General features: G+C 36.7%; 2 protein-coding genes across 2 annotated transcripts in view; one reads left to right on the forward strand and one right to left on the reverse strand.

The window, feature by feature from the left end:
• On the forward strand, positions 395-25,182 carry LOC105156093 (MAP3K epsilon protein kinase 1). Its single transcript, XM_011072134.2, has 24 exons — positions 395-713; positions 815-949; positions 1,158-1,178; positions 1,618-1,691; positions 1,794-1,884; positions 1,966-2,049; positions 2,381-2,482; positions 5,100-5,231; positions 5,524-5,595; positions 7,086-7,189; positions 8,858-8,942; positions 9,091-9,492; positions 10,865-11,188; positions 11,271-11,315; positions 11,980-12,159; positions 12,269-12,352; positions 15,996-16,087; positions 16,171-16,254; positions 18,435-19,300; positions 19,576-19,964; positions 20,046-20,180; positions 20,897-21,303; positions 22,865-22,979; positions 24,747-25,182. Exons 1-24 carry the CDS (start codon positions 654-656, stop codon positions 24,921-24,923), a joined length of 4,260 nt encoding a protein of 1,419 aa, XP_011070436.1. The 5' UTR covers positions 395-653; the 3' UTR covers positions 24,924-25,182.
• The window catches only part of LOC105156094 (nucleolin 1-like), a gene marked incomplete in the record, with an annotated part of 6,000 nt that continues 3,856 nt past the window's right edge, over positions 25,598-27,741 (reverse strand). The window contains 4 exon segments of the mRNA XM_011072135.2: positions 25,598-25,887; positions 26,416-26,717; positions 27,360-27,448; positions 27,555-27,648. Coding sequence (XP_011070437.1) covers positions 25,859-25,887; positions 26,416-26,717; positions 27,360-27,448; positions 27,555-27,648 — 514 coding nt within the window.

Here is a 27,741-nt window from a genome sequence, read left to right on the forward strand (position 1 = left end):
AAAAATGATCTGAAACTTCACTTTAATCATATTTTTTACTTAAACTCTAAATACGATGTATTGTAAAAATATATACAAATTATGCACTATGTTTATCTGTTTACATAATAACCATTCTTTTAATTAATTCACTTTATCACTAAATTCTTATTTGAACACATTTATTTATTATTAAATAAACTAAAAAAATTTAAAATATGCTGCTAAAAAGACAAAAATAGACTTCAAGTATGCTCAAGGGGGCAAAAAAAGAAAAAAAAAAAAAAAGGAAATGTAACGGGCGTGACAGGCTGGGCACAGCAAACATTTGCGTGGACAAGTTTGCCCTTTATTTTACTTTTTTGGAAAAAAGTAGTAATAATTACAAAATTGGAAAATAAAAATGTTAAATAAAGAATGAAATAAATAAGAAATTGGAAAATCCGGACCCTCGCCTCCGTCCTCCTCCGGGCAGCCCCAGAGTTCTCCGCCGCGGTCTCCTCAATAAATTACTCTTCCCTCCTCCTCTCTACCGTCAATTCGCCGCCCAATACCCTTCCAGCACCTCACTCGCACATCTTCTTATATGTATGTGTATTTTAACAATGTGTGAATGTAAGTGGAGGTAGAAGTAGTCAAGAATTAGGGGTTAACAGTCGTGCGGACGCGAGGAGATGGCTCGGCAAATGACCAGTTCTGCTTTCCACAAATCCAAAACCCTTGACAACAAATATGTAAGCATTGCCGTGGTTCAGTTCGGAGTTCAGTTTATTATTACACTTTCTATTGTTATTTGCAGTTGCAAGATGTTTTTGAGGAATGGTTTTGCTTGCAGATGCTTGGAGATGAAATTGGGAAAGGGGCTTATGGGAGAGTGTACAAGGGTTTGGATTTGGAGAATGGGGATTTTGTTGCGATCAAGCAAGTCTCTTTGGAGAATATTGCTCAGGAGGATCTGAACATTATTATGGTCTCGATATTTCCTTTTTTTTATTAGTTGTGGTTGCTTTATCTTCTCCGAGCTTTATGTTTAGTCTTGTTAATGGGACTGAGTCCGCGCTGGATAACTTATTTCATTAATGTTTGGTAGTGGTTTTCCTGAATTCTGACTCACTGCTTGTTGCTTCTCTGTCCTATTCGGTAACTCAATTTCTCGTTTGGTGATGCAAATGTGACAGCAAGAGATCGATTTGCTAAAGGTAAATTTGGTGTTCTTGCAAAGCATCTTTAGTACAGCAAATTTGGAGTTCTTGCATCTTTTAGTACTATAAAATTACCGTACCCACATGAATTAGCTGCAAGTTGTTAAGGTTTCCCAGCGTAGGAAAATCCAACCTTATAATTCACACTGTTTAACATTTCATCAAAAATGGTAGCGAACTTGTGCTCAAATGTTTGTTCTCACTGCAAGTTGATCCTTTGTAGTCTCATGATTCTTCAGGACTTCATGCATGCAAAACTTATGATCTCTTTGACCAAACTTTTTGATATTGCTGAACTTGTGTTCAGAGAGTATGCTATATGCTTTCAACAGTTTCTTTTGGTTTTTAATGCTGCAAATCTTTTGGTAATAGAATATACTACTATGATGTGGTTTCTACTTGTAATCTTATTGATGCCCGGCCTTTTTTCTTGCAGAATCTGAATCATAAAAATATTGTGAAATATCTTGGATCATTGAAGACAAAAAGTCATCTTCACATTATACTTGAGTATGTTACGATTCTAACTTCTTCATTATGTTCTCGACTTACTTGAAACTGTTTGGCAAGCAAGAAGCGATTCTTATAGTCTTTATTTATCTTGATTTGAAGGTATGTGGAGAACGGTTCACTTGCAAACATCATCAAGCCAAATAAATTTGGGCCTTTTCCAGAGTCTTTGGTGGCTGTCTATATAGCCCAGGTCTGAGAGCTGATCTCAACTTTATCAGTTGATTTCTGTTAATTTGTTTGGTTTAAATATCTAGCAGCATGCTGTATTCAGGTATTGGAGGGTCTGGTGTATCTACATGAACAAGGTGTAATTCATCGGGATATCAAGGGGGCAAATATTTTGACCACTAAAGAGGTACATATAATTTTGTTATGCTATCTTTGTCTCTTCTTGCTTGTTTTCTGCATGTCATTATGTTCTAATGATCTGACTTTTCTCTATGGTATTGTGATAATTTGGTCACAAATATTAATAAGAATTCTGTTTGTTTTTGATGCAAATACCATGTCACTGTTTCTATTTTTTTGAGTGAATTTCCTCATGTTGTGGTGCCTCTGTTTCCTTGAATTGCTTTTGTGCTATTTATATGTGAACACATGCTGTTGTTGTTTTCTTGATTGTTTTTGGTGAATGAAAATTCAAGCTTGCTGAACTGCAAGTTCCTTGATCTAACTTAAACTTTCAGGGTCTTGTCAAACTTGCAGATTTCGGGGTTGCAACAAAACTTAATGAAGCAGATGTTAATACGCATTCGGTTGTTGGAACGCCTTACTGGATGGCCCCTGAGGTATATCTAGCTCCACTTGTTGGCATTCTTTCTATCATATGTTTTTGTTAAATTGAAATCAAAATTTTTCTTGCTTTTGCTTTCCTTCATTGGGTACCGCATGACCTGGCTGCTTTAAGGTTGTGTAAACAAAGGCAGAAGATATGTTGTTAATAGTAAGTTTGCAACAGACTTTTAGAGTTATCTACTCTAATTTGGTTTGATAAATAACACGGTGAGTTCTGTGCTGCATAGAAGGTGCAAGAATTTAAAGCACATGATTTGGCTTGACTCTTTATGTTTGAATTTTCATTGTTCATCAGACTACCTTATGAGGTCGGGGCATGTAAGAACAGAAAGGTTCTGCTTCATACATGCAAGCAGAAATTTATGATAGAGCAAAAAGTGAGAGTTCTCGATTTCTCTCAAGACAGAAAAGTGTCCATGGGTTAATATCATAAGGCTCTGTGAATAACAAAATGTGCTAAATGCTTTATTTTCTCATTCCAAATCTAGTTAGTCTAGCAGATAAAGAAATGAAATTGCCTGCTTCAGGTTTGACCAATTAATTTTGATTTTGAACTTTGTGATCAACATTGGATGTGTTGTTATTGTACTTGACATCAGTTTAGGTTTAATTCTGTCTGTTGAGAATCATGCTCAACATGAATTGATTCTCCAAATAATTGTAAAATCACAAGAGAATCACAATAATGTTTTAAGTGATTGATGTGATATTTATATGATTTGATCTTGTTGAGATTTCCTCCATTTTCCATTATCACATATGTAATTCATCTATATAAATAGTTATATAGGTGAAGGTTATATGTTCAAATTAAGAGAGAAGAAACATAATTTAGCTTTTTGGGCATTTGTCGTGGACCTAGGCTGTATGGCTGAACCACGTAAATCTTCGTTTCTGTTTCTCTCTTCACATATCCAAAACTCTGACAGGTATCTCAAATATCAAAAAAAAAGGGGGGGGGGGTTTGTCGGTCTCCTTGATCGGCCTTCTTGCTTCTGGTAGGCGAAGTGCTCTTCCACTACTGATGGTGTTCTAACCTAAACTGTCTGCCCATCTCCTTTTTTGATGGGCTAAGTGCCCTTATACTTGTGTTTTGCACCAAACTGGCTGTCGCTGTCTTATACTACTCTGGATGTGTGTCCATGGCATCCCCTCGCAAGCCCAAGAGTGCAGAAATTTTCTATTCAAGAGCATGTGGGATGTTGGCTTGACCTATGGTCACCTCCTCCGGCTTTGCACTGAGGAGGTAACTTATATTGTTCAAGTGGAACACTCCCATCAAGATCTCCATGGTCAACTTGAGGGGGAGTTTTGAGAATCAAGAATTGATTCTCCAAATTCTTGTACAATCAAAGAGAATCACAATAATATCTAAGCGATTCTTGTGGTATTTATATGTTTTGATTTTGATGAGATTTCCTCCATTTTTCATTTTTGACATATGTAATCCTAGGTGAAGGTTATATCCTCTGAATTATATTAAGAGAAAATAACATAATTTAGCCTTTTGGGCATTTGTCTCGTGGATCTAGGCTGTATGGCTGAACCACGTAAATCTTCCTCTCTGTTTCTCTCTTTACATATCTAAAATTCTGACACTGTCTGTTTGTGTGTTTTCTCTGTCTGTCTGTCTTCTTTGTCAGTTGCTCTATAGCCTCGCTTGTGCTGGGTATGCAAAGCAATGTAGGGAGTTTGACCGTAATCCTTCAACGTCCCATATAAAGGTTTCTTCTGAAGTATGAGGGACATTAACCTATGGTGCAGAATTGTTGAAAACACTCTTTAATCTTATATATTTGCTTCCCCCCTATCCCCCGTTGGTTGATGGCAAGAAAGCATGGAGCTTGGTGAAAGTAATGAGAAAGGATTGGAGCAAGGGATGGGACTGTATTGAAAGAGAAAGATCTTAACCGAAATTGACTAGCAGATAGCAGGATGAAATACTTGAACCTGACTATGAATTTGTTAACAGAAAAGCTTGAATCCATCTATTAACAGTTTGATTTTTCCTTTCACAACTTTTGTGAATGCAACTAGCAATTTGCTACTATGGAAGAGAAAAATGTGTCGCTATTGATACACCCTTTTCTCTTTACATTCTTCCATTCCTGATGAAAGGACAAATAATCGTCCCTTCAAGTAGCTCCTTGGAATACTGTTGTGATAATGCCGTTGAGCAAATTTATTTTGTTGGGGAGGCGTTAAATCAGCAGAGCTGTACTAAGGGAAAGCAAGAAAAGACTTTGTCCCACAAATAAATACCGGAGCAATGCAACATTTATATTCCCAGTTAATTCTAAAAAAAAATGGAAACTGAACCAATCATGTGATAGGGGATATATAATTAATAATTTTGTGGTTATTCAAATGCATTATCTCCTCAATTCTTTGGCATATGAAGTGTATGTTTAGCACTTCTATTTTTCATTCATACTATTAAACATTGGTCGATTATTTTAATTGTAGAAAGCCATGATCAAGTTTAATTCAATGGACTGGATATTGTAATTGCTTTGGCACAATGACTACGGTGTTCAGTAAATTACACATTTATGTAATGCTTGGCGGTATATAAAGTCCGACTTCTGCGTTCTTGTTGTCCTACTACAGGTCATTGAAATGTCAGGAGTTTGTGCAGCATCTGATATCTGGAGTGTTGGCTGCACTGTGATTGAACTTCTAACATGTATTCCACCTTACTATGATCTGCAGCCCATGCCTGCCCTGTTTAGAATTGTACAGGTAGAGATCAGGTCTGCATTATTGTAATCCTTATCATTATCCTTGTTGAATCCAATATAGTGGGATAGCCGTGAACAATCATAGATGTTGCATTTTCATGGTTGAAGGTCCTTTTTTAATGTATCTTACCTCTTCTGTCTCCCATCCTAACCATAACCAATTGAAATAATGGAAAAAACAAAACAAAAAAAAGGAATATTTAAGCAATCAAAACTAGGCAAATCTTTTGAGTCTGTTTCAGCTATAATACTGTAACTTCTTTAAAGTTTGCACTTAATTTCTTGTTTTCCAGGATGAACATCCTCCACTTCCAGATAGTCTCTCCCCAGCTATTACTGATTTCCTACTTCAGTGCTTTAAAAAGGTCAGCAGGTAAATTAAATGTGATTTATTGGTGATATGATTTTTCTCAACTTGTCTTTTGTTTGTTTTCTTGGACATGTATCTTAATGGTCCTGCTGTTGTTTATTTCTTTTGATACCTCTCGATGTTTGTGTTTCTTTTCCGAAAGGGAGGTGCGAAGTTCATCATTGGATTCAAAATGAAACTCCAAGGATATTCTTATAATATTCTCAAATGTAGAGACAAAATATTTGGTACTTCCACATCCATCATGCTGATCATTTTTACCTAAAAGAAAAGTTACCTGGAAGAAGTGGGGAATATAAGTGGGTGATTGGCCGCTAACTTACCTAAATATAAATCTTGGAGAAGTAGGTTAGCATGTTCTTGTTTCCTTTGATGCCTCCCCATCCATCCTTTTCTCTTTTCATCCTAAAGAGAAGCCGCAGAATATGAAATGTATGACTCTTTTCAATCATAATAATATTCATTTGAAAGAATAGGAAGGAAAATTGTCTTGCTCATTTCTTGTTAATCTTTGTAGTTATACCTCAAGGCATAGGTACAATGTGGAAGCCAATTCTTTCTGCTTATTTGTATTGCTGCCTTACTGTGCTTCCAGTAGGCCTTGTGGATCACAAAGTGGCCAGTTCTCTCTGAATAGAAATTGACTTAATTGATAGATCCTGCAACTCTTTCTGTGGATGTACAGCTTGATATCTGTAATGCTTCTTCTATATTGCAAGTGAAATCGTTTTGGATGAAACATAGTTGCTTAAGTATAGCAGTGAAGATAAATTGTAGATGCTAAGAAATGATTACCAACTTTCCATCCCAATTTAAGGACACAATCAAAGTGCTAAGACATGATCACCAGAAAGCCATTTATGTACTTAAAATCTACCATTGCACTGAGTCCTTAGAGCTCCACTTGAAGTAGTTAATTCTGGTATGAATTTGACTTTATGTGGGTCTGTGTATGCCTTCCCCCCCCCCCCCCCCCCCAACATAAATAGAATATTTAGTGAATAAAATGGCAAAAAGGAGTTTATCTTCTCAATTTTATCAAGTGTGATATTTTCTGCCATCGATATGTACCGTGCTGTCTTTTAAAGTTGATATTCACACTAGTGGGTGGCACCAGCCCCTGATTTGCTGTCAGCAGTTGATCCATAGTTTCTTGTTTCTACTCATATTAGATGTTATCCACCTTCATCATGGGTCTTCTTGTAGGAAGCCAAGGCAAGAAGATATTTATGTTGGGTTAACATTTCTACTCCCTTTCCATTGGTTGCTTCAGTATGAAGTTTTAGAGACATGTATTGAGGTCACATCACATGTTGTGTACTAAATTCTCTTTTGTGACTGAGGACATCTTGTTAGATTGTTTTACTTTATATGATCTTACTTAACCTAGGAAATTGGATATTTGCATGTTTTTATCTGTGATTGGAGACATTGCGTCATATAGGTGCATTCTATATTGTTGTTTGACATTAATTTGACATTCAGGATGCTAGGCAGAGGCCTGATGCTAAGACGTTACTTTCACACCCTTGGATTCAAAACTCAAGACGTGCTCTGCAAACTTCTTTGCGTCATAGTGGAACTCTAAGGTAGATTCGCACACATTTTCTCAAATTTGTCTGTGCCTTCTGGCGCAGTCATTCCTTCATTCTCTTTTTATTTGCTCATAGGACAGCTATGAAATTTGTCACTTTGCATATACATTGACTATGCTAAACGTCCATCTCTTTTCTCCAATAAAATGGAGAAAAAAATTGGGGTTCTTTTGTATGCTGGAGCCACTATTTTGATATTGTTATCAATGACTCAAGATGCACAGTGGCCGGGCTAGGTAACCCAATCCAAGACCGGATCGAACCAATAAAAAAATGCATTTGTTCGGGCCAGGCCCACTTGGGACTGGGCTGGTCCCAGGAATCAATACCTAGGACCAACCCAGCCAGTGGCCCAAGACCACCTGGTCCTGGGCTGGGCCTGTTTTTTAAAGTTCATTATACATTCTTAACTATTATAATTCTATATATAAATTTTTGTGTGATTTAATTTATTATTTATTTAGTTCTAAAGACAATTATAAATTTAAGTAATTGCTTATAAGGAAACCTCAATATCATTAAAAAAAATAAACAAGCACATTGGGGCCTGGTCCGGGCCTCAACTGGGCCGGTCCATGGGCTGGGCCTGGGTTTAAAAATGGATCCAATTGGGGCCCACTTAAAGACACGGGACAGCCCCAAGACCGACCCTAAACAGTAGTGGTCATGTCCCAGGCCAGGCTTTTTCGGGTTGGTCCGTGCCGGTCCTGGGCTGACCCGGCCCATTCTGCACCTTGGTCAATGACCTTGATGTTACACTCTTTAATTGAAAACTACAGCAACATGGATTGTTTCCTTTTCTATTGTAGTTAGTTTACCGGTAATGCAGTATTACATGCATGCTTGCATATATTAGTTTTTACTCACGACAGTTGCCTTTTTCACTAGGCAGACAGAAATAATTGGATTTTTTTGCCCCTATTCTTAAAAACTATCTTTGTTACCTCTGTTAAGCATATTAAGCTGGACTTTTTACTGCTCTGAATGCTATTTGTTTGAGGAAGTTTTTCTTAGTATTTCAAAACATTAGGATCAAGCACTACTCTAAGGAACATTGAAATGAAGATGTGTGCATGAGTTTTTGCTTTTGACTGACTAGGGTGTAGACCGTATAATGTCTGTTAAACTAAGCTACTACTAGTCCTGGAAGCCAAAAGTTTCTCTGTTGCAATCTTTTTACAACTCTTAGACTAGTTGATCTCTGCTAAATGGTATTTTCTGTTCTTTTCTGCTCCATATGCTCACCCCTGACCTTAATACCTAATGGTTCTTGTTATGACTGGAATATTCAAATTTGTCCTGGACTTCATTGTATAATCTTCGGCATCAGTTTCCAAGTTTCTAATGTGTAGATGAGAGATCTGCTGTAGTCTTATACAAATGGGTTTTATGACCTATGGAATAGTTTCAGCAACAGGTTTCCTCCTGATTTCATAGCATTTATTTGATTGTCTTTCCTATGCCACATCCAACTGTTGGTCCGTGGTTCAGTGGTGAAATATATTCTTTGTTTTTGTGTTGCTCTTCTGTAAAGCAACTGCATGGGGTTCCCTTATTGGTGTTACTTCTTTTGAGTGTCTTCATTGCTGCCATTAGAGTTCTTGACTAGTCGGCATTAGGATGAAGCAACGTTTGAGCATATGAATTCCTGCAATTTTGCAGAAACATTGATGGAGTTGAGTCCAATGATGCTGAATTAAGCACTGGTGAACAAGGGCGTAATGTCGAAGTCTCTTCTACTGAGGAAGTAAGTAATTGTTGTTTGAAACCTTCACATGCTGTAAAAATGCTTGCCACTATGACTCGAGTATGCAGTCCCTACTTTTTTTTCTTGCTTTAAAAGGTGATTCTCTACGCAATTTTTTACAATTTTAGAAGCTTTTTATGTGTTTCAGGAATGTAAAACAGAGCTGCAACCATCAGAGACTTCTGGGATCAGCAAATCTTCTGAGGTTGATAGTTCTAATGCTAATCTTGCTGAGGAAAGGAGAGACAACCTTGAGGAAGATGTGATTTCAGATCAAGTTCCCACATTTGGAATCCGAGAAAAGTCACCCATGCAAGACAACTCGAATGGATTGGTAGATAGTCATGAGGCATCAATTTCTGATTTCTCTGAGAACACGCCACCCATTAATCAGCAGGCCGAAGTGCTAATAAATGGTGAAGTAGAACCTGCTGCAAATACAAAGAGAAATGCTGTAGCTAGAAAATTTGAAAAGCAAGGAAGTTCAGTTGCTATTGAGCATGACAAATTTAATTTTTGTCAAAACAGTGAAGATGATAGCTCACTGAAGGTAATTTTGAGTATTTATTTTGTTTAGTGCTTCATTCCATATACGAACATTTTCATTGTCCAACTTTTCTTCAACTCTGATGATCACAGAGGATGTTTGGATGTTTACTTGGATATTGATTCAAGCTCATTGAGGGGACCATAAATTGTCATGAAGTATACTTTTACTTTAGTTGTTCCAAAGTTAATTACAACTAGGTCTAGGATGGGGGCATATTATGCTCTCAGGTAGAGCTTAAACCATGTGATGGGGTTATCAAACTATTCCAACTTGTAGCTTTTTTCCTTATTCTTTTGGACTGATATAAAATACTTCCCACTTTCCAAGAATGAAAAAGTTGATGTATTGTAAATTAATGTAGTTCTATCTTTGGCATCTTCATACTTGCTTTAGCTTCTTTTAAATGTCAGTCAAGTCTCTGTTTGAAGTTCCATTTATCCTCAAACATCACAAATTTCAATTTGTACATAAAGTACTATTAATGCAATACATTTATTAAATCTTAGATGGTATATGACATATGCACAGGCATAGATGAACATTGAAGAAATTATTAATATATAAGGCACCTCATTCTTACACAACCATTTTACTACTTGTACTTATGTCACGTTTGTAGTGTCATTTTAGACATGAGAAGAGACAACATGTCTATTTCTCTTCCCATAAACACTCAGATTCTGAGTTGATTGTATCTGTTCCTCGTTCTGTGCGTATTAATTTGTTTGTGTAGCATATGTTTTGACATTATGCTTTTGTACGAGCTAGAAGACTGAAAATATCTATTTTTCCTACCTAATAGGTAGTCATTGGTTGTGCAGTAATTGAGTTGCCACTTTTTTCGTTTTCTACTATTATATGAATTTCAGCCTGAAATAGTTGCAATTATTTATCTAACATGACACCAAAACGCCCTAAAATGTGAGTATTTAGATGTTATCCATGCCTTCTCATTCACAGGCTATTTGCTGGCCGGGTTCCCATCCTGTCTGCAATTATTAACTTATACCACTTTGGTATTATAATTATTTAAATGGCTGTCTGTAATTATACAGCCAAGTCGTATCACAGAAAAAGCAATCAAGACCTAATGCTAATGTGAAATATGAAATTGGTGTTGGTCATATCTTCTGTTCAATTAAGATGCCTAGAGCTGCCTGGCCTAAAAAAATATTAGTTTTACCCCATTTTGGTTCTTGGAGTTGCTTTCAACCAGACCTAGTTGCCTGAGTTGTATGTCCATTCAGAAGCTAAATGTTACTCTTGGCACTTCTCTCCAACATTTGTATTTCCCTTTATGATTACTGTTCCATTGTTTATTCATATTTTATTGATGCTTTTATACTAATCATAAATTGACTGTCTCCTGTAGGCTGTCAAGACACCATTGGGTTCAGGAGGAAATGAGCTTAGTAGATTCAGTGATCCTCCAGGTGACGCTTCTTTGGATGATTTATTTCATCCCTTGGAGAACCTGGAGGACAGAGTGGCTGAAGCCTCTACTTCTGCCTCCTCTTCACATATAATTCAAGGCAATGCAGTCTCTGATAGTGGAAAGAATGACCTCGCTACAAAATTAAGAGCTACAATCGCTCAAAAGCAAATGGAAAATGAATCAGTGCAGGCAAATGGTGGTGACCTACTTCGTCTAGTGATGGGTGTTCTAAAGGAAGATGTAATTGATATTGATACTCTGGTAAGATTGAGGTAAAGCTGGATTGCTTGCTTTCTTAATTGAATGCCTCTAATTGTTGTTTTATGCCGTGTTTGCTTATCAGGGATTTGAAGATAAATTGCCTGCCGAAAATCTCTTTCACCTTCAGGTACTCTTCTGCCTATTTCTGAATTGCTTTTCATGTTCATGTATTCCTTGTGTTTTTTTCCATACCTAAGTTATAAGCCAATAAAATTATAATTTACTAAAAAATATCCAGTTATTATGTTATTTGAACTGCTGTTGGTTGCTTACTTCTCGTAACTATTGTAGGAGGGGCTGATTGTAAGCAACAATTTTCTCTTGATGCTTTTGTCTCATTACTAAATTGTATTTTGACGGTATTCTTCTAGAAATGAAAAAATTGAACATGTTGGCTGCTTTAAGTTTTTAAGGTAAAGGGTCAATATTAGTAATTTTGATACATGAGAAAAGTGATTTAATAATTTAATATATTTGTGAGACAAGGAGTGATCTTATTTTATGTATTATGATTGACATCCAAAATGGCCACTTCTTAAATCCTTTTGTGCTTCCTGGAGTCAAATAGGCACCATATGCCCCATAAAAAATTGGCATGATATCACATTAAGATTTGGGAGTTTTATCCAGTCTTATGGTGTGATGATCTGTTTGTTCATATGGGATTTGATCTATTCATTTCTGATCTTGAGTTGTGGTATCATCTGTTCCGCAATATCTTTCAGTCCTTCCCTGATTATGTGCTTTCATTATCACGAAGAATGAAAGTGCTATGGGTTTCTGTGTTACAGGCAGTAGAATTTAGCAAATTAGTGTCATTGCTAAGGCCAGAAGAACCAGAAGATGTGATTGTATCTTCGTGTCAGAAATTGATTACTTTCTTTCATCAGCGACCGGAGCAGAAGGTTCTTTTCATTACACAACATGGTTTGCTTCCTCTAATGGAGCTGCTTGAGGTTCCGAGAACTCGTGTATGTACTTTGCATGAAGATCAATGTTTCCTTTACTTTCTTGTTTTATTTGCACATATTTATTGTTTCTCCTCTCTCCACTATGGGTTATTGTTTTTCCAAATTGCAGGTCATATGTTCAGTGCTCCAAGTTCTGAACCAAATAATCAAAGATAACACTGATTTTCAGGAGAATGCTTGTCTAGTTGGTCTTGTAAGTATTCTACAAATGCAAATCTACTTAGTTCTTTGTGTGGGCGTGTGCGGTTTAAGATCATGAAGGCAATTAGTAGATAAATATAGCAATGGATGCAGTTAAAATGTTATTGAATATTGATGGGTGAATCCCGTCAGTATGCAGTTTTTTGTCCCCTTCAACAACCCTAACACCTCTCCTCCCCTCCAAAAAAATGAACATGGAAAAGGCAAAAGATTGAAGAATTCTGTATCTAATGTTTTGATCCAATATACCAATTTATTGCTCACATCTAGCTATGTTAGAATGCATATAATATTCTGGTATCCATGATGGTTATTGTGCCAATGGGCAGGAATTACTACTCTTTACTTGATGTAATGCATCAGCATTGCACTCAGGCAGTTTTCTTTCCAATAAGAAGTTTCGCAAACTAAGAATCAACAACCACTTGATCGTTTGTTTCCTAATTGGAACCATTTTGGCTGCTGACCCAATTTTTGTATCAACATAGCCCTTTGGTGAAGTGTGCCATAAGGTGTGTTGTGAACATGATATGTTCAACTGACATTTGAGCAGCTAAATGAGGTCTGCATCATTAACTCTTTTGGGTGCGCAAATTTCCATCCAAATCCATTCGCACCACATTTTTCTTGTCCGTGCTATGCTGCAACCTCCATAAAGAAACGAAAACATGTAGCTCTGGAGAAATATGGAATGGCAGAAGCCAGTCTTGTGTACTTCAAACGGGCTACAAATGATGGTTACGGTAACTTCTTGGAATGTAGTTGGCCCTAATAGAGGGTTTGCCGCATGCATGGTATGATGGAAGGGACAAGATTTGTTTTGTCTGGTATGCAAGATATGATGAACAAAAGAACTACTTTTGTCCCCTTTATTCTTCAGCATTTTGGTGCTAGTTGTCCCCCTCCACGCCAACCCATAGAGCATGTCAATTTTCTCTTTTATAGTTTCTTTTTAAGTTGTCAGCAGTTCTCTCTTTAGTGAGCGTGAAAGAAGGCCAATACCAAACGGTGCCCTTGAATGAACAAATAGAAGCAATCAAATGGGATCCATGATTTTCTTTGTTTGTTCTCTTGTATAAGATTAAGGAGTTTGTTAGTCCCCAATCCAAAATGAAATGTAAAGAAAAGGAAAGAGCTGAATTATTCTTACGTCCGTCAAATGGTCACCCAATGTGATGATTATAAATGCAACCCATGTCTGCAAAGAGACAGCACTTTGTTGAATGCACCCTCCCAAAACACTCTTCCCACATAACTTAGTTTACCCAAAATGTCCTGTATTCTCTTTGTACGCTTTCTTCTTAGGCTTCACACGCTTGGTACTCCTAATTATAATTTCTAATGAGAGTCAAAGCAAATAGCTCACTGTAAAACCATTAAATATTAGATGCTGTGTACTTGTGTGGGTTCTGTGCAAGTACGGCATGTTATGCTAATAACCATGGATGGTAAACCCTTTAAGATCTACAAAGCCCTTAGCATTCTGTCAGAACTAATTCCCATTCACATGAACATTTTGTGTTCATTTCATTGTTCACATGTTCAATTATGACAACTATTCATTGAATCTGTCGATTTGCATTCTTGGTAGGAAACATCTTGATGTGCATTCATTTACTGTCTGGTAGGAAACATCTTGATTTTACCTTTTAAAGTGAACTTAGCAGAAAAAATCAACAGGAAATCAAGCTTAAAATAGAAATTGATGTGTCTACGGGTAACCACAAAACTTTGAATATTGGAGCGTAAACCAAATACCTTATGAACTGGAACAATATATAAAGTGAAGAAGATCTCTTACAGTTTGGGCAATTACTTATTATCTTGATAAAATCATCTTCTTTACTGCCTATTCTACTGGCTTCTCTTTTTTCCTTTCTTTTCTCTAAATAGATCAACCAATATACAATTTTGGTGTAGATAAGTTCAGTCTCATTCCCAAAACAAAAGTTGTTACCTGTTTATCCAAACATCACGTATTGCAAGTCCTCAAGCTAAATCGGAGCTTACTTATCAATATCTCTGCCGCATATCTTGGAAATGACATGTGGCATGACATACTGATATAAGAGATGGTAAAGTTGCAAATGATGCCATATTGGTGGCTCTACTTGCCAAGTTTACCTTCTCATCCCACTTTCAATATCATGATAATCTCTTACTCATAATCTTCATTTGCACTAAGTCTAACTTAACCACCTTTATTAATCGTACTGTGCTAAATTAATCACCCTGAATCACTAACTTTCATCCATATTGTATATTTGGATAGTGAAAGAACTTATGGATTTGCGCAAGGATAGATCTGCTGTTATGGTTTCTTGATTGGATCTCTACAAGATTAAAAGGATGTTATACCCGTTTGATCTTTTAGAATGAATTTGCTTAGTCAGTTTTAAGCTCCATAAATGGGGAGTTCTTTAATTTGTCATGCTGGGGCAATAGTTTGGATTTTCTATGAGTACCATACCAATTACTTAATGTTTAATATGCAAGCATGTGAACTTTTTAATATATTACTTTATAAAAAGGATTAAGTTTGCATCTAAAGCGTGACCTAGTAAAAACTAGACTAACAGTAACGGAATCCTTAATTCAGATATCCATATTTTGTAAGACCTATTTGATAGTATTAATTGTGGGATCCAATTAAATCCTCTTTCAACAAACTCGTTCCAATTATATGCTATTGGACATGCCCTAACTTTAACCAGTTGGATGTCATATGCTTTTGATTGATGTACCTGATAAAGTGAAACTTAAGCAAGTGATTGAAGTATATTCTGTTTGGTAAGAGATACAAAAGGGAAAAGATCCAGAGATTTTATTACACCCTGGTGCTTTGTCTATAAAGTTGTGAGAATTGAGAAACATAATTGAAATAGAAGATATGGATGAACATAATTGTAGTACTTAAATAATTGAATTTTTCAGGTCATTTATGCACATATTGATATATAATCGCAAAAAGTTACTTTTTCAGGTAACATTCTGAAATAGAAAAACATTTTTTGATTATTTAACGAACTTTTTTCTGGTTTTATTAGATACTTGGTGTTGCCTCTATTATTGTCTTGTGCATCTTGTGACTGCTCAATATCCATTTACAGGGAACTTTTTGTATGACTTTCCCAATAGTTACTTAAGATGCCACACAAGTGTTCTACTAGGTATTTGAACTAGGGTTCTTGTCTTGTGCCAGTAGATAAGGAATTGTTTCGTAGAAGAAAATCGAGTATCGATACGGACCGATTTTGGATGTGAGAGTTGAAGTTCTTGATTTGCAGCTTATAAGCGGAAAGTTTTTAAGTATGAAATAAATACCGCATTAATCATTGTAATTTCTATCTTCTCCATTTTGTGTCAAATAACCAACATATATATGAGCTATCAGGTTTTGATTACAACTCGTGTCCTTCTCTGTCAGAGTAATGGGGCGTATAGGAGGGATGAGAATCAATTTCTCTTTAATTAGCAAATTTTACCAGTCTGTGATTGATATCTACTTTTCTTCATAACTCAACCCACTTTCCGACAGGAAGGAAATCTGCTTAGATAAGAAAGTATCATTGAGCCGTAAATCTTTAGATTGTTATTTTGATCATACAAATGGCTTACCCTAAAATATATTCCAGATTCCAATTGTGATGAGCTTTGCTGTGCATGACCGGCCCCGGGAAGTCCGCATGGAAGCAGCATATTTCTTACAGCAACTCTGCCAATCAAGGTTAATTTTTTTCTCCCTGGTATTATTCTGTACCTAAATTGATTTGCTTTCATGTATGTGATAAAACACTTTGTTTGCTCCAGCTCCTTAACATTGCAAATGTTTATTGCTTGCCGTGGTATACCCGTCCTGGTGGGATTTCTAGAGGCTGACTATGCAAAATATAGGTCAGTAGTTTGAATTTAAGTACTTAATTTTGGTTGATTATTCTTGCAAAGCTATTTGGCTATTGGAACTACTTGTACCAAAGTTACTGAAACTTGAATGCTTAGAGTCGGTATTTATTTAGATTCATTGAAGGCCGTAATGCAAGTCAGATAGTCCATGAACTACCTCTAGTTAAATATGCTAAGCAAACTATGTGAAGTTACAATTGTTACAATTCTGGTGAATGATTAGTGGTTGATAGCTGTTAGTAATTGCCCTCTTTGTTCTATATTAACTCTATGGTGCCTATGTGAACTTTTAATGGAATCATAGGGTAACATGAGCTGTTTATCCAGTAGGAATTGCTTTTAGATCAGAATTTATCTTTAAATATTTACATATTTTCTCTTTCGGCAATAATTTACATCCTTTTTGGATTTGGATAAGTGCCTAGTTCAGTGTCTAAGGAAATTGGGTGTGGCACTATGCTGATATGTTGCTACTGGGGAGAGACTGGTTTTAGTCTTCTGTTGTCTGCTCTGCCCTTTTAGATTGAGAAGCATGATTAAGATATAGCACCTTATCTCAGCAGAATCAGTGCCAAGAGACCATTACCCGGATCATTGTTCATTCATTTCCCAGTGACCCTCTTGCATCTTTGAAGATGGATGATTGTTGTTTTGGGGGCTACAGACACATCCCAAGCACTAAATCATCTTCTATATTGTTGTTATTAACATGAGCAGGAGGTCCATGCCAACCCCACCAGCTGTGACAGCGGTGGTTTGTCTTATGAACAAGAGTTGTATATTTGAACAATCAACTTCTCCTGGTCAAAGAAGCTTGATGGCTGGTTGCATGCTCATGCTTATGAAAGCTTAATTGGTCTTTGAATAGTTTTTCCGGTCACTATTATTGCTACTCTTGAATTCTCTTTATTGGACGTACTTTACTAATCTTCAATCAGGATTTTAGGTTAGGGAAAGGAATTAATCAACTCAATCAGTTCCAGTGAGCCCTCAACATATTTTGTGTGATGGAGCATATTGTACTTGTAAACTAATAAAATAGGGCTTATAAAAGAAATATATAGAGAGGATTGCGCATTAGTTAGTCAATATATTTATGTGGACATGCTATTTGCATCATCAAACCTAAATGGTGAATGCAACACCAAACGTTTATCTGATTAAATTCCTCAAACTATCATCCTGCAACGAAGTCTCACATTGTTTTCCTTACTAGCTGAAAAGCCAAATTCTGCCATCTCAAAACACCAGCATATTTCTTTATGTTCATGTGAATTAACAAATAAGGACCATATTACCAGAAATATCAACACCTTACTTGCATGAATTGTGCTCATGCTGTTGATGTTGGATCATTCTTGCCTAAGTATATCCGCAAATTAGATAACGATTATCTATGAAGTGGGAGTGTTCAATACTTTTTGTTTAGAGTGAACTGTGGAACTCCATTTCTCTATGGATAATGTGTATTTTAATCACATCCATTAATTGAAGGCCATATTAAATTCATATGCATAATGTTTGTGAAATCATGCTGCTTAAATTCACGTTGCAAATCGATCAACTAGCATGACCACTTGATGAAATTGGAGGGAAGTGGAGTAAATGGCCGATACTACTGGAAGGATTCCTCTTTGGATAATAGGTACTGTAACTGGTATTCTTGTGATCGGTTATGCATGAATGGAGAAAGTATTCAAGTTTGAAAATTATAAGTGGTGAAGTTTCAAGACATGTTCAATGTCCAGCATTAAGCCAGGATATAATAAGCAAATCTTGTTGGTGGCATATTTACAAGGTGCACATGTGGGCTTCCTGTAGCAGCTTCATCTGTTAAAAAAATGCTATTATTGTTGCTCTGAGTTCTGATTTTTATGCAGGAAGACAACTACATTCATTTGCTTTTTAATTCAGAAGTAGAAATCTATTAAATTTGCATGACTGAGCGCTACACACTCTGCTGTGGCTATCTGTGAACACTTCGGTCATTTTACATCTAGTTTTAGACTATTGAATTATTTCTTGTGTTTATTAAATTTTAAAGTCATTTAGGTTTAAGGGTTTCTTTACTGGTTGCACATCTGGTTTCCTGAATTGAATATCTATGATCTCATTTTGAATTTTTGTCTTATAGATTCATAAACTAATTAATATGTTTGCTCTGATTTCAGGGAAATGGTCCATATGGCTATTGATGGTATGTGGCAGGTTTTCAAGCTTCAGAAGTCCACCTCTAGAAATGATTTTTGTCGTATAGCTGCCAAGAATGGGATATTACTTAGACTTATTAACACCCTTTATAGTTTGAATGAGTCAACTCGTCTAGCTTCTATAGCTTCTGGCAGTGGGGTCACTCCAGATGGTTTACCTCCACAACCAAGATATGATACTCAGGATTCTAGCAATTCTCCATTTGTACAGATGGATTACTCACTTTATGGGAGTGACCAGCCTGATAACCTTATTGTTAAGCAAGGAGACCAGGTATCACAAAGTGGACTACAAGAACCTTCTCGAGCATCAGTATCGCGATCACCTGATTCAAGATTTATTCCTTCAGATGCCGATAGGCCTCAATCAAGTATTGCTAATGTGGAGGCTTCAGGTGCTTTAAGAGTGACAGATCCTCCATCTTTGGACCGAGGATCCAGTCCTGCAGTAAGGGATTATCTTTCAGCTGTCTCTAGAGATCGTGGAAGTGTTGACCGATTGAAGAATGAAACTTCTAGAGCTGATGTTGACCTAAAGCAGCAAAGAGGTGCGAATGCAGCAAATAGAACGTCGACAGATAGGGCTCCAAAATCAGCAGATATGACAACAAATGGATCATCAGCTCACACTGGTAGCCAGCAAGAGAATGTTCGACCCCTTCTCAGTTTATTGGATAAAGAACCTCCATCACGCCATTTCTCTGGTCAGCTTGAGTATGTACGGCATCTTACGGGGATGGAAAAACATGAAAGTGTTTTGCCTCTTTTACATGCATCTAGTGAGAAGAAGACAAATGGACTTGATTTTTTGATGGCTGAATTCGCAGGTAATCATAACTGTTTTTTTAGTATAGTTCTCTTAAGATGAAGGCTGTACCTTATGCTTTTAAATGTTAGACATATATCCCAAAAAACACTATCTGAAGGTGATAGTTTACAATGGAGTTTTGAGCTCTGATTATTGTCATCATTGAAGTCTTGGGCTATATTTTCCTCTTTAGTGCTGTATTCCGAGTTGACCTTAGTTTTGTGGTTACTTGACTTTAATCTTTAAGCTGAGCACCATTATATATTATAACCCTAATAATTTGTCTCTGCACAGAGGTTTCTGGGCGAGGAAGGGAAAATGCCAATGTGGATTCGTTGCCTAGAAATTCACCTAAGGCAACTAATAAGAAGTTAGGTCCTCTGACAACAAATGGAGGAATTGCAGCCACTTCTGGACTTGCATCACAGAGAGCATCTGGTGTGCTGTCTGGTTCAGGAGTTTTAAATGCTAGACCAGGGAGTGCAACATCATCTGGGCTACTTTCCCATATGGTATCCCCATGGAATGTTGATGTTGCTCGGGAGTATCTGGAAAAGGTAGCAGACCTTCTACTTGTGTTTGCTGCCGCAGACACGGCAGTCAAATCTTACATGTGTAGCCAAAGTTTACTTAGTCGGCTTTTTCAGATGTTCAATAAGATAGAGCCCCCAATTCTTCTAAAGGTACGGCCGAATATTTTATGTGTTTTAACATTGCATTTGATCTCTATCATGGTAATACTTCTTATCGTTTTCTTTTTGTAGCTGTTGAAATGTATAAATCATCTGTCAACGGACCCACATTGCTTAGAAAATCTACAGAGAGCAGATGCAATCAAATATTTGATCCCAAACCTTGATCTCAAAGAAGGTGCCTTTGTGTCACAAATCCATCACGAGGTGAGTATACATTCTTGCCAGTTACTTTTTTTCCTATTTTGGAAAATAAAGTGATTATACAATTTAATATTTCTAAGTGCTACTCTAGACTGAAAATACTTTATGGGTGATGGCCATGGGGGGACATTTATAGCTGTTCTTTCATATTTCTTGATGCTGTTGATGTTTATTCTTCTGAGTATTCAGTGGGGGCAGGCATTTGGGGCCTGTTCCTTTCTTATTTCTATGTGCAGTTGAAGTATAATATACTAATAAAAAGACAAACTTTCTGATGATTGACCATGTACTAATAGATCTCCAATAGAAAAGACTTGGTTTGGGCAGAGCCAAAAAGAAAGGCATTTTGACAGACTCAAATAAAGCAAAATAAGGTATCTGTATGCTTGATTCTGTTTAAAAGGACAATCATCTAATGCACCAACAAAGAGAGACATATGCAATTTCTTGTTACATTTGGCATGCAACTAAGTGCAAGTTATATTTATGGGGTGCTATCTATCACATCCGGTGCATAAACTGAAAATTCTTTTTTTTTGGTTGATACATCTTGTTTAGTTCTTAGTACGAAAGGAGGTAGTTGAGTATGGAGCTTGTAATGTATTATAAATTTAAGAATGGGACCTTTGTGGGCTTTATTTGTTGGGTTCTCATGCATTTATTGAGTACTTGAACCTTACTCATCATATGACATTGTCTCACTAGTTGTTTTGCTGAAGGTCCTCAATGCACTATTCAACCTATGCAAGATTAACAAGAGGAGACAGGAACAAGCTGCAGAAAACGGGATCATTCCTCACTTGATGCATTTTATTATGTCAGATTCTCCTTTGAAACAGTGTGCATTACCTCTGTTATGCGATATGGCCCATGCATCACGAAATTCAAGGGAGCAATTGCGAGCTCATGGAGGGCTTGATGTGTACTTGAGCCTTCTTGAAGACGACCTCTGGTCTGTGACTGCCTTAGATTCACTTGCTGTATGCTTGGCACATGACAATGAAAACAGGAAAGTGGAACAAGCTTTGCTCAAAAAGGATGCTGTCCAAAAACTGGTTAAGTTCTTCCAGTGCTGTTCGGAACGACACTTCTTGCACATACTGGAACCATTCTTGAAAATTATCACGTATGTGGTATTTTTGCTTTTAACATATGCCATTGCCGTCTATATGTTTACATATGTATCTATCTGTTTCCCCCTGCATCTTGATTATGTTTCATTCTTTCACAAAATAATTAACTAGAATTAGCTTTGACCACTCTGAGTTCTGAGGTAATAAAATCAATTGAAGATGACTAGCATTTAATTCCTTTGATTTATGTTAAGTGGTTCTTTAACGTATCGTTTTGGGAAAGATTGAGAATTATAAAGAGAAAAAGATGTACTGTAATATGGGTGGCTTCTACCTATGTAGAAATTATGATCTTTGACGCTGTGGATTTGCAAATTCTTGATCTGGTGCATGAAGTGCTATCCATATGGAACCTGTGTGGTAAATATAATAAAAAAGGGAGCTGTTCATTATATTTCTGAACATTAGCATCAATGCTTGCTTATTTGCTTAGTTTCAATTCTCATTTCTTATGATCCGAAGCTACATCTCTGAGAAATCTATTGGTGGCTATACCAGTGAAGTGATATCAAACTGAATCAGTTTTGCTTTACCAATTTTAAGGGCTTTTGGATTATCAAAGGATGAAAGAGAATTGACATCAACCTCTGCAGTTAATACGACAGGAAATGGTATTTATTATGAGTGACAAGATGTGTATGAAAATCAGAAAAATTGGATTAAATAATTTGATCTGATTGTTCAAACACAATATATTTGTCAAACTTATTTCTGCAGGCATCCATAATTCTGTCCATCTACACCACCATTTCCAGAGTGATGATGCTGAAGAAAAATGAAAAAGAAAAAGCCTGTTATACTTGGTTAGGATTCGAGTAATAGTAAGGTCAATTGAGATGTCAATAACGTTGAACATTATTCAGTTTCCAGCACTTCTAGGATATATTGTCTAAATGTGTGCTGTTTCCAGACTTGCACTTAGATTGAAATGAGTATAGCTAATCCTTTGGCATCAAGATGGAAATTAAAAACGAGATGCTTTGCCAGTAAAATAAAGGTTATTTAGTCCAACCCTTTTTGCATATTTGACTAATTTCATAAGAGTCTTCAGATTACGCATGTGTTGTTAGAATTAGGACAAGGGAATAAAAAGATTTGTTTGCTTTCTTTGGGGTGGGGTGGGGCGCTGGGCTGGTGAAGGGACTGCTGGCAACAACAGCAGTAGTGAGGGGTGGTGGGAATGAAAGAATTGGCTGCAGTGTTTTGTGGTTGTTTTGCTGAGGCAAGCTTCTCTAGTGATAGTACCTGCTTAAGTAAGATAGTTTTTGCGGACTTGGACTTCTGTTCAAGGCACAGAGGGGAAGATAGGCATACAAGGGCTTGCAATCATACATTGAGATGGGTACTTTTGCCTGTCAGGAAAGTAGGGTATATAACTGATCATTGACCTTGCTGTTTGTATCAATTAGTCCAATTTTTACATATTCATCCATCTGTTAGTTTGCTATGTGCAAGCAATTTATCTGCTGTATCAAATAACTATATGTAATGGAACGTTGTATTTGGCTTTTATTACGGTGAAGGTAACTGACCATGCATTATATTGTGATGCAGGAAATCATCTCGAATAAATACTACTCTGGCAGTTAATGGTTTGACACCATTGCTAATCTCGAGACTTGATCATCCAGATGCAATAGCGCGTCTGAATTTACTTAAATTAATAAAGGTGGGTAACTGATGTTTTCATATGCCACATCTGTTGCATGCTGTGTATCATAAGATTTAGTCTTAAGTATATGCTATGTATTATAGAATTAGGCTTCAGTAAATGAAAAGACATCCTTGATACAGCTATTGAAATTTGCATGTTCGCATTCTGTGTTTGTTAAGATAGTAGAGCAGGAAGGCTTAGTCTAAAGCAAAAACTAATTTCTTGGTCCACTGAACACTGAATGTTCTTATTTCATAATCCAGCAGTGGCTTGAACTTGCAGGGTGTGTCTTACCAGTGCTGGTTACTCAGTGCAGAGTGTAATACATGGTCATAATGAATGAATTGTATTCCTTTCTAGGCATTTTAGCTATTTCATTTCTTGACCAATCAAAGGGAAATTCCATTCCATTTAAAATCTTATTCTGCCTGGAATGATCGGGCACTTCATAAAATGTGGCTTAGTAGGTAGCTTTGCATTTGTTCAATTAGTTCGATTGCCTGTGACAAAAGGATCCTGTAGAAAGTTCTATTTCCTCACCTTACAGTGTTGACTCACAGAAAGTTAACCACAAAGTTAAATTGGGGTACAACTTCCGTGTTCTCGAACCCAGCTTACTTGCCCTAGTCTTGACTCATACTTGATCCATTATCTTCTGTTAAGATGGCCACTAAAATAAATAATGGAATCAGCTTTCTTTGTCTCTTTCTGCCCATCTCCACGATTGACTGCCTACTGCCTCTGCTAAATTACTTCAATAAGAGCTAATAACCTTTCTGAAAGAAAATATCACTACGTACCAGAGTAGTGAACTCCCCACCACCACCATTTACATTATTTTAGTGTAAATGATCTAAAATACAATACCAACATCCACATCACCCTCTTCAGCAACTGAGGAACAACCAACCTCCAGGATTACCCTCTCCTTAGCTGGAAGTTTCGGTCAACATTAGCATCTGGCTGATTCTTACATCTAATCAGCATAGGCTTAGGGCATATGGCTTAAATCCGCTTTTTGTCTGTTGATGTAGTTTGCTGTCTTAAAATTGTTGTAGATTTCGACTTCTGGGACCTGCAAGATCTCTGCATTTTGACTCTTTCTGTTCCATTGTAGAAAAGCTATCTTAAGTTTTATCCACCACATATTGCTGTATTGAGAAAGGTTGGTGGGTGTGCGCTGGTTGCTTGGTGGTTTTTTCTAGGTTCAGGTTTGCAGATTTTTTCATATTATGTGGTAATTAATGGGTGAGGAGGAATAGTTGTCACTTGTCAACTTCCATACATAGGAATATTCAGAAACTTGTAGATTTCAGCAGGTTTGTCCTTAATGTTTGACTTTGAAATGATCGATTTGCATTTCCTGGCTGCAGCCTGAGTGTCTCTCATTACATAAACTGGTTTCTTGGTGTATCCTTATTACGTTCTGTTTACTCGAGCACTGTGTATGTATATTACTCGAGCACTGTCTATGGGGAGTTTATAAGATAATGCTTGTTGTGTTGAATACAGTCACCAGTTGCTTTGGATAATATAGGCATGAAGAACTTTTGAGATGTTTTTATTTACTTGATTGAGTGTCTTTTCATTACTTGGTAAATTAGTGGAATTTTGAAGATCTTAAACAAGCTTTATCAGTTCATATATTCATGGCTCATTTTCTAGGATATTTACCTTTGGCTCTCTAGATGTATCATGAGGCTGTTTAAGAAATTACAAGCTTGCTCAAAAGCTGAACATCTCGAATTGATTGATTGCTTATTTTGTTGTTTTTGTTGTCAGGCTGTGTACGAGCATCACCCCCGGCCAAAGCAACTGATTGTGGAGAATGATCTGCCTCGGAAGCTTCAGAATTTGATTGAGGAGAGAAGAGATGGACAGAGTTCCGGAGGGCAAGTCCTGGTTAAACAAATGGCAACTTCACTTCTGAAGGCACTCCATATCAACACTGTTTTGTAAAATCTGTAGTGTGGTTTTTAGACTCAAGCACATGTACCTGTTAGTTGAGGTTGTAAAGTTTGACTCAATTCTCCAATGCTTCTTTCTCCCCGTCAATTTGTATCATTAGTAGTTTTTCCCTTTGTTCTTGGCTGCAGCAGAAGTGTATGTTCTTGTATATGGCTTACTGCAGTGCTGCCAGCTTCCTGTCGCCCTATCCTCTGTTTATTAAAGCAACATTTTATGTCAATTAATGCAGCGTTTGCACAGGTGAGAAGTATATGCGGTTGTGATATGATATCATTAGCTTGAATGGCATTAGCGTATAGAAATATTTTGAATTGGAAGAAGTTTAGGATTGCCCTACCCTGTTGATGTAGGATTTGGTTTTGTTTTCATTTTAATTTACATTTTTTATCGGAACTGTTTATTCCTAATTATATATATATATAGGTCTTTGCGTGACTATAATTATGTACCTGGATCAGTTAATTGATTGTGTAATATATCATTAGTGGTGTAAAATTAATATATTTTCATAGTTCTATATTTTATTGTTAGAGGTGTCAAGTTAAAATATTTTTATTTAAATAAAATTGATATCATATTTACTGATTTATAATTGTTAATGAACGTTAATTTTTATATGTATTTTAAAGAACACTTGTAAAAATTAGAACCAAACAAAACCTTTGTATTGCGTTGAGGATCCAAAAGATGCCTTTCAATTTCCTAATCATTGGGGAACATTATATATTGGTTCAGCTATCAAAACAGTTCATTGATTTCATCCCAACCTCAAGCAAATGGGAAATTACTACAAATATAAATAGAACCTAGTAAGCATCATAATAAATCTTAGCAAGTTTCGTCGAAACAACAGATAGTACAACTACATGATTTAAATCCAAAACTTCTGCCGGATTCATAGACCCGAGACAACTGCATCCCCACCACTATTCTTCACCGAATGTCGTCTTCTTTCCTGCACCAATTTCATAACAGAACTATTACATACAAGCAAAAACACAAATTCATTAAAAAATTAAATATCAAGAGTTGAAATACATCAGGAGAGAACAACACAAAATAGGTAGAAAAGTTAAGACTTATGGACCATAGTTCTTTTCCCTTATTTTTCCCTTTTATCCCTTGTACTAAGAAGCATGAACTTTATTTACAGGATTGGGCCATTTTAGCATGTTTATACATTACTGGTTTATTTGCATATAGTTTGTATTGGTATGGTATTTTACAAATTCCAGGTATATCACAAATAGAAAAGATGTTCCAACAAAGCAAAATCTATAATTTGAGTATACCAAACAGATAATTTAAAAGGTAATTTAAGAAAAAACAAAGCTGTCCAGTTATTCTATGCACCTAAAACTACTAATGAACACAGTTTTGTTGGTAAATGGTAAAACTGGCTCACTGCCCATGTACTTAAGTCACCTACAGAAATAAAGAGAAGGTGAACTAAAAAAATGTTGTCAGTGGACCCAGTACATACCAGTTCCAGCTGTAGCCATACTTGGTCTGCTGCTGGGAGTCCCTCGTCCCCTACCACCACCTCCAAACCTACCACCACCGCCACGTCCACCACCACGGCGACCGCCACTTCTCCCACCAAAGTCCCAGCCACCACCTCTCCCTCCACTCCTGCCACCACCTCTGCCACCGCCAGCACTATCTCGGCCATCACCTCTAGGTCTTGCCTCTTCCACTGACAAGGTACTCTCTCCAAATTCAGACCCATTTAATTCCAAAGCTTGCTTGAAGCCATTGCTGTCCTTAAAATCAAGATATGCCATCCTGTGAAAAGACCAGTAAAATTAATTAGCTAGTACAAGAAAACGGAGGCATAGAGAGAAAACAGGGAGTCACCTCATGTCAGGGCACCATGCCGTTAAATTACCGAGTTTACAGGTAAAAAGCTAAAGAATGGTTTCACTTAATTGATAAAATATCCTAAATCCAAGAACCTTAGAAACATCAGACAGAAAAATGCTATTTTCCAGGATCCGGAAGTAACTAAGAAAATCTGACTATGACGACCAAAAGTTAAGAGCAAATTTCCCTTATTGTGTTTATATAGGCAAGTGAGCAAATTTTCCTTTCTGAGTTTATATATATATATATATATATAGAGAGAGAGAGAGAGAGGGAGGAATGCCATGCCGAGTCAATAAAAACTAAACTTCTACATAAATCAAAATAAAAAGTAGTTCTCGTAGCATTCTATTAGATGATTTGCAACAAACAAAATTATACACATATTAGGTCTTCCTCTAAATTTTACAATCAATTTTCAAAAGCAAGCACTTCCTATATGGAAGCTCTTCCGTAAAAAGTTTACACAGATCCCTTGATGCAATGTATTTAATTTAAGATAAAAACTTCAAAGACAAATAGCTTTAGCTTTGACAACAAGGTTACGAATGATAGAAAACAGACCCTTTTACAGCACCATCTTGATCTTTTGGAATGGAAACTCTTGTAATTTCACCACAAGAACCAAAATGCTCCTCCAGAGAGCTTCTTATCTGCAATTGGTATCATTAAAGTGATGATTTTGATCCAACAGGTGAGCTGTGAGCATGCAGAGGGGACCTATTCAGATACAAGGTTAAATCAACATACAACACATACCTGGTCTTCGCTATCATATTTGTTAAATCCACGAACAAATATTGTTTGTCCCTGAGCTCTCCCTCCCTTCTGGAACGATTGTGTATCTTTACCCCTAGGAACGTTAAATTGTATTTTAGTACATGGATCAAATGTCATTAACAACTCCAGGGAATATAAGACACAGAAAGCTGCAGTCATACCCACT

The sequence above is a fragment of the Sesamum indicum genome, linkage group LG2, assembly GCF_000512975.1.
Source record: "Sesamum indicum cultivar Zhongzhi No. 13 linkage group LG2, S_indicum_v1.0, whole genome shotgun sequence".
NCBI lineage: Eukaryota > Viridiplantae > Streptophyta > Magnoliopsida > Lamiales > Pedaliaceae > Sesamum > Sesamum indicum.